At 50.0% G+C, this 7873-nt stretch overlaps 1 protein-coding gene across 1 annotated transcript in view; it reads right to left on the bottom strand.

The window, feature by feature from the left end:
* Window positions 1-201: 201 nt before the first annotated feature.
* Ccdc180 (coiled-coil domain containing 180) overlaps window positions 202-7873 on the bottom strand; it is a 60708-nt gene continuing 53036 nt past the window's right edge. The window contains 6 exon segments of the mRNA XM_028859520.2: window positions 202-381; window positions 1522-1657; window positions 2318-2423; window positions 5036-5147; window positions 6090-6227; window positions 6717-6877. Of these exon segments, the coding sequence (XP_028715353.1) occupies window positions 226-381; window positions 1522-1657; window positions 2318-2423; window positions 5036-5147; window positions 6090-6227; window positions 6717-6877 (809 nt within the window). The 3' untranslated portion in view covers window positions 202-225.

Raw genomic sequence — 7873 nt, 5'->3', positions numbered from 1 at the left:
AATACGGGCCTCCCACAGAGAGAAGCCCATCTGAATATGGACTCCTGGCTCGCCAGCTGAAGGAGTCTGACAGAAGTGAAGGAGAGGCAAAGAAGACTGCTAACCATGGGAACCCCTTCCACATCTCTCTTCTTTACTGAAAGCATCCTCATCTCTGACGAAACTACAGTGCTTGGGATGTAGAGCTGTAGGCAGATGGGCGGCGGCGGGGAAGAAAGACAGGCTTTATTTGAGGACCGGAGAAGGATGGGTCACGTACAGGGACTGGATGGTATCGAGGGAACGTTTCCAGCTGTCCTTCCAGCGCTGAGCTTCCAACTCCAGTGTCCTGAAGTTGTTCTGAATAGTCTTCAGTTCTTTGTCAAACAGCACCAAGTATTTCTGAAGGGAAGCAAGGGGAAGGCCTGCGGGGACTCCTGCCCTCAAAGACTTGGGAGCCCTGAGCTCTGGGACCCACAGCACGCAGCTCCTGGCCCTCAGGAACCAACCCTAGTCCTACAAGTCATTTCTCAGGAATTCACCTCACAAGTTCTCAGGTAGGTGAGGTTATTCTCCTACCTTACAGATGAGAAGGCTGAGACTTGGAACCCTGAAGCCACCTAGCTCCAGAGAAGCTGACCAGGGACAAAGACCCATGGATCTCTGGTTCTGGGACCTGAGCATTCCTGACCACTGTCCTGCATGGAGCTTCCATGGAGGTTCCTGGCTTCTTCAGAAGGCTGAGCCCTGGGTCTCCTCACCCCTCACTGAATTCAGCAGGTAGAGTCTTTCCCTCTGCCTAGGACTTGGAGTAGCATCTGGGGACCACACCAACACTGGGCATTTCAGGCTTTCTCCAGGACCAGTGGATATGTGAATAGGACGAGGTTTCCCCATGGGCACCAGGACCAAGGATCTGTATATCTTCAGATATACGTCAGGTGGCATTTGGGTGAAGCCTCATCGGGTCAGCCCCACAGCCTACCAGTGGGGATCAAACCCTGGCTCTGCTGTTTGGGGGTGGTATGGAGAGGCAAGTGTCTTCAGGCATCATTGTCCTTGTCAGTGAAGTGGGGGCGATTCTACATCCCTCAGCATCTGCAGAGGATTTGGCAAGGTGCCTGGTGTAGAGAATAGGAGGTACTAGCAAGCACCCAGAGGCTTCAGGTGTTCCTGCTATTGCACCCCAGTGTGCCCCCACAGCTACGGGCCCTGCCATGTCTGTCTGCCTCGTGCCTGACTCCACTGCTCTCCACACAGCCTGTCTCCACGACCACTAGGTGAGGTATCTCTGAGCTGGGTTAGAGCACAGGTTTCACCTCAGCCACCGTGCTAGTCCAGGGGGTGGACATGGCCCTTGGCATGTGTCCCTGTGCCTATGGAGAGGTTGAGACCTGCAGCTCTGGGCCACACTGCCACATGCTGTTTTCCCCATAGGCCAGGTGTTGAGGTACCCAGTGGAGTGACGCTCCCTCCTTCCCAGGGCAGCCAGTCTGAGCTGCCTTGTCCCCCACTGGCATACACTGCCTGACCCTGACTCACCAGGTACACAGCGTCTCGGGCTTCTACGGCAGCCAAGTGGCCCAGGGTGGTCTTGTGGGTGGTTATTGATTGTGTCTTCCGAGTCAGGATCTTGGTTTGAATGGTGATTTCGTTGGGCTTGATTCCTGGCCACTTCCTACAGACAACCCAGGGCACAGCTTGGAGACTCAGCCGTTAGCATGGATTTAGATGGCTTTGTTAAAGGCCCCCTAAGCTTTTCCTGTTGGATTCTTTAGGTCGTTTCCTTTTTCCCTGATGACCTAACAGTGTGTGCAGTCGTGGGGTCTGCTGCATGAGAAAGGGAAATGTCACACCTACATTTCTTCCTTGTTCTGGGCCTTGCTTTCCTCATCAGCCTGCCGCCCAGGCAGCAGTCTTGAGCTCCTGGCCCCTGTTTTCCTATAGCAATGCTGGGAGAATTGCTGCCCACAGATGGGGGGCAGGGGTGGGGGAGCGGGGGGCAGGCACTCTGACAGCTGGAGTGGTTCACAGAGCTAGCAGCAGCTTGAGGCTGTGCCTCCCCTTGGGACAGGCCGCCTTGTCTTTGCAGGTCGCTATGGCGGTTCTCACGTGAACCAGTAGCCATGGGGTTCTCAGTATGGGCTGGGTGACCTCACCTACTTTCTCTTCAAACAGCCTCGGTCATTTCAGAGAAGGAAACTAAAGGCCGGAAATCAGAGTGACTTTCCAGGGCCATCAGGTCTGCCTGGGTTCAGAGCCTGAGTCCCTCCCCACAGGCCTGCCCTGCCTGCAGTCGGCACAACCCTTCACACGGCCCTTGTTTCTAGACCCTCACCTGCTCCCGCGTTCAATCAGGGGCCTCTCGCTCTCTTCCTCCAGAGACAGTCTGGCCAGCTTCCTCCGGATGAGGATTGATATTTTCTGCTTTTGGGCCTCCATCCCTGACAGGAAAGAAGTGTGTTACTGACTGTGACCTCAGGGACAGCTTGGGAACCAAGGATGTGACACTCTGGTCATATTTAGAGATAGGAGATAGGAAGGGACGGCCAAGGCTGCTCGCCAGATGTCCAGCCTGGGGCTCCAACTCTGACAGGCTTTCCTGGTGAGGAGGGCAGGGCTCTGAGTGCAGAGACAGAGAGCAACAGAGCACGCGCAGCTATCAAGGCGCACGCCTCCTGCCATCCGCCCACATGCAGCCTCTGCCCCCGGACTTCTTCACCAAACTGAAGCCAAGAAGCCAGCGGGCTGTGTGTTGTGGAATATTAGTTAAGAATGTGTTACATTCTTTTATGCGGTGGAATATTTGTTTAATGGTGCAGAGATGTGCTGCATTCTTTGATGTTGCATTTGTTTAACTCTGTGAAGCTGTGTTACTGTGTCTGCCTAAAACACTTCATTGGTCTAATAAAGAGCTGATTGGCCAATAGCTAGGCAGAGGAGGGGATAGGCAGGGCTGGCAGGCAGAGAGGATAAATAGGAGAAAGAGAAAAGAGGGAGGAGTGAGGAAAGGAGAAGGAGAGGCGGACACCAGGGACCAGCCACTCAGCCATACAGCCAGCCACAGAGTAAGAAGGAAAGGAAGGTATACAGAACAGAGAAAGGGAAAAGCCCAGAGGCAAAACACAGTTAGACAGGATAATGTTAGTTAGGAAAAGCTGGCTAGAAACAAGCCAAGTTAAGGCCGGGCATTCAGAAATAATAATAAGTCTCCATGTATTATTTGAGAGCTGGGCGGTGGGCCCCAAAATAATAAAAAGAAAAAAAAAAAACCCTACAGGTACATGTCTATGATCCCAGGTACCAGGAGGCTGAGGCAGGAGGATCTCGTGTACTAATGAGTACTTCAAGAGTGTCTTGAGACACAGAGAGCTTCCGGCAGGCTCTTAATGTGCAGCTCTATCTCAGGCACACTTACGTCCACGTCCTTCGTTGTGGATGAGGGCTGAGTGTCCTTTGCTGTCATTGCCACAGGAACTGCTTCTCTTGGGGAACACCTGTGTTTGGTTTTCAACTGCTTTCAAGACTGACCTGGGAGAGTTCTTTGCACCCCAGGGATAGCTGGCCTTTCTCTGACTCACAGGTTGTGAGGAGGAATACTCTTCCGATTTGTGGTTTATTTCCATATTGCACTTCTTTTTCTCCCTGTTTTAATCTTGGCCTGGAGAAGTGCTACCACTTACTTCCTTTATGACTTCTGATTCTTATTCTATGGTCAGAAAAAAAGTGCCCTCACCCCAAGAGTATGAAGATATTCCCTGCTGGGGCTCTATTTTTATATTGACTCTTTGATTTGGTTGGCATTTACTTTTTCAGTCAAAACATTGCTTTTTGATGAAAATATGTAAAAGTCAGTCCACTTGTGATGTACATTAAATTAGTGAATTACCGTGTGTCCTTTTCTCATTGAGAAGCTGGCTCTAGAAGCAACCATTCATGCCCACTTCAGACCCAAGCATGTTTGTCTCTCAGTGCCCTCCAAGGACACTTATCTGGGACTAGGCTGCCCTCAGCCCCACAAACTCTGTGACACAGAGAGAAGAGAACAGCAAAACAGCCCAAGAATAATGTCTGAGAACAGATGGAATGCCTTCCAACAGAGGTGACTACTGTTTGCCCCATGGTATAAAAGCAACTGCAGTGAGAAAGAGAAGCCAGAAGGAATCCCATCCGTGGGAAAAGCCTCAGTGGGGAATCCCAGGCCTGGGCCTCAAATTCCCTTCTGTTGTGAGCATCTAATTGGGACTACCAGCCTGTTGAAACAGTGGACTCCAAGAAATGGGAGTTTCCCCAGGAATCTCATGCTGGGGAAGGAAATGGCCTCAGCAAGAGGGGTATTTGTCTCCTGGAAAGAGATTTGACACAGCTCTAAGAACTTGTTAGACCACCTCATAGGACGAGACTGAAGCTGACAAGACAGGTCAGTGGTGGGTGGGAACGTATTTTGACCTGGCTTGCTTAGATGTGCATATACTTGGCCTGCTATTTAAACTCTGGCCTCACTTCAGGACCCAGAAGGTAGATTTGAGGGAGGGAGAGGGGTTGCTGGATCTCTTAGTCCCTCTCCTGAATATGACCACATTGAATAAATTTCCTTTTTCTGATTTCCACTTAGTTTGGCTTATTTAATAAGCTTATTAGGATAGAAGGCCAGATTTGATTTGGGGCACAGGTTGTGATCCCCCAAATTTGATAACAGAAGCCTCAGCTAAGAGGACATCCTGCTCTGTCCAGGATTATCCATCAGTAGCTTCAGATGGGTGCCTCAAAGGGACTTCCCCAACTGGATGTTTTGAGCACTGTGTGATGTTTTGCTATCTGTCTATTGATCTATCTGCAACTTGATGATCATTTCTGTTACTTTGGCTTGCTATATACTCAAACTCACTCATTCAAAGTCACAAGTGTGGCTATTGTAGATCATTCTGGGGCCAGAACACCACTCAATGAAGAAAATGTTTCACCCTGACTGAGGGACAGCAGAAAATCCCAACACCAACCACCCTGCACCTTATGATCCCTTAGGGCCACAGCATGAGGCTGGTGTACCACTTACGTGGAACCTGGATGTCATCAATGGTGACCACTTCATCCAACTGCATCAGGAACTTCTCTGTGAAGGAGGCCAGACTTGCTATGAAGAAGCGGCTGTACCTCTTGGCAAATTCCTGGAAGAAACAGAGATGAAAATGGACTTCATAAACAAAATCTCCGCTCCCAGGCCGGCAGAGGGAGGGTAGAGTTGGCTCTGTCAGAGAGTCTCCTGGCGAGGCACCCCTGACACCACGTTAACAACCGCATTAGGGTTAACTAGCACCTGGTCCTCGGAGCCCAGAGACCTCCCCAACATCTGCTCTGGTTTGAGACTAAGAAAGGATTCAGAGGGGCTGGAGAAATATCTCAGCGGGTAAAGTACTTGCCACAAAAGAATGAGGACCCAAGTTCAATCCCCACACTCACAAAAAAAGCTGGGTGTGAGGGTGTGTGCCACAGTCCTGGCACTGGGGAAAGGGAAAGGGATTCCTGAGGCAGCCAGCCTAGCTGACGTGGTGAGTTCCAGGTTCAGTGAGAGACCTTGTCTCATGAAACAGGTGGACTGTTCCACTGCCCCTAAGGAACAACACCCTACACTGACCTCTGCTTTTCACATGCATACGTGTTCACACATACCTCCCCCCAACACACACACACAATCCAGAAATGGCCAAGGCACATACACAGACAATTCACCAAACAGAAAAATAAAAGTAGGTATGGATCCTGAAGAAAATGGTCATCACTAGTTTTTGTAAATAATTTAGGAGTCAAAGTATGGCCAGGCATGGTGGCCCATCCCTTTAATCCCAGCACTTAGGAGACACTTTCTGAGTTTAAGGCCAGCCTGGTCTACATGGCAAATTCTAGGACAGCCAGGACTATATAGAGAGACCCTGTCTCAAACAAACAGATAAAATCAAAGTAATGCAAACATCCCATAATGACCAGTTAATCTACCAAAAAGACCTGTCATTTTGTGTTCACTGGCTCAGGTAACCAACTGTCAGGTCCAACTTTCTGAAGGGGAGTATGGCCCTCAGCACCTGGGATGGAGACTGAATGGCAGCGCTCACCTCCATCTTCTCCTGGTTTGTGTGGATCACCCGGTCCAGCTCTTCCTGTCTTAGCTCCTCCACAATGTGTAGGGACTCCATTTGATGGGCATATATGGGGTGGCCAAGATTTGGATGGAGCTTCTGGGCATTCTCATCCTTCAATCAAACAAGTCAGAAATGAGCAGAGATTTTGAGCCAGACTTTGAAATCAGGACCAATGTCTTGAGTGGCCACTTATCCAGACAGATATGTCCTGTGATCTGAGTGTAGAAAGAGGACTGGGTGGCAGTGAGGACAAGGTGGGAGGGTGGCTGGTACCAACTCTGAGGATTGGAGAGAAGGTTGAGCTGAGCATCTGCTCCAGCACAATCTGGACCTTTAGTTCAATAAAACCAGCACCAATCACATCCCACAGCACCAAGGCACATTGTGGAACTGTCACTGATCTCAACGACCAAGGCCCTACCGAAGATTGCCAACACAGCCTAGAGTTTGGTGAATGCCTTCTGCCAATAAGCATTGACTCAGTTACTAATTCACCAGTGTCCCCTGTCCCCAGCAACCCCCAAACCTAGTTCTTCTTCTTCTTGCTCACACCCTGCCTCCGTTCTCAACCCCCTGCACATCTGGCCCTGCAACCTTCACCTTCTTCTTCTCTAGTTGATTCTGCTGCCGCTCAAACTGCTCCTGAATCTCCTTCATGGATATGCAGAACTTGTTCCAATGCTGTTCCTTGAAGTTCTCGGTCACCAGCCAACACACCTGGGGCAGCAGCTCCTCAAACCTCCTCACCTGGGCACGTAATTCTGCAGGATTGGAGGCAGGATATCAGGGAGTTGGCAAAGGAGATGTAAGTTGCTGAGGCCATGTCTCCGAAAATAAAGAAATAAAAAATAAAACGGGAAAAGATTGGTCTCCAATGTGGTAAGAGCTACTCCATCAAAAGGAGACCTGCAGTCGGACCAAGATGGAAAGTGATGGGTAAGCAAATTCAGAGGGATGCTTCTCAGTGTGCTTAAAATGTGTTGTCTTTCATCAGCTTGGACAAGTTCCCATCTCTGACCACTTTGGGCATTGCCTCTACTTTTCTCTCTCTTTCCTGTACCTCCAAACAGTCAGAGGCTAAGACCTACTCTGTCATTCCTATATCTCTACCTCTCATGTTTTCATCTCCCTGTCCTGCAGGATATTTCCTCTCCAGCTGCCTTCCAGTTCGCCAATTCCACGTTCAGCTATGTCAAACCGGGCCGCACACCCATCCATCATTTTACAAGGTCAGCTCTTGATGTTTCCTTTTTAGAAGTTCTGTTTCACTCTCTTTGGCATCTAATTGGTCATTTCTGTAGTATCTTACTCCTGGGTTCCCAGGTTCCCCTTTTATTTAACTATAAACACGCCATCTCTATTCTGTGCCTTGTACTCCCCTCCCTCCCTCTCTCCTCCTCTTCCCACCTCTTCCCATTCTTCCCTTTCCACCTCTTTTTATTCTCCCCTCATTCTTCCCCTACTCTTACCATGTAGCCCAGGCTACCCTTGACTTTGAAACCCTGCCTCAGCCTCCCTAGTGCTGGAATCGAAGGTATGAGCCACCACACGCAGCTAGCTGTGTCTGGGGTTCCTTCAGTGTCTGCAATCTTTGCTGCTCTCATTCTGGGCCTCTGACTCCAGGTGCTTTGCACTCATGGTGAATGCTTTGGGAACTTTATCTGTGGGAGTTGGAGGGCTGAGGCAAAGGCAGGTTTGAGGTTTGAGGATGCCTCAGCCTTAAGCAAATTCTGGACACTGTCAGAGAATGGTGGCTT

The sequence above is a fragment of the Peromyscus leucopus genome, chromosome 2 (assembly GCF_004664715.2).
Source record: "Peromyscus leucopus breed LL Stock chromosome 2, UCI_PerLeu_2.1, whole genome shotgun sequence".
NCBI lineage: Eukaryota > Metazoa > Chordata > Mammalia > Rodentia > Cricetidae > Peromyscus > Peromyscus leucopus.
This window is presented reverse-complemented; position numbering and strand designations above follow the sequence as displayed.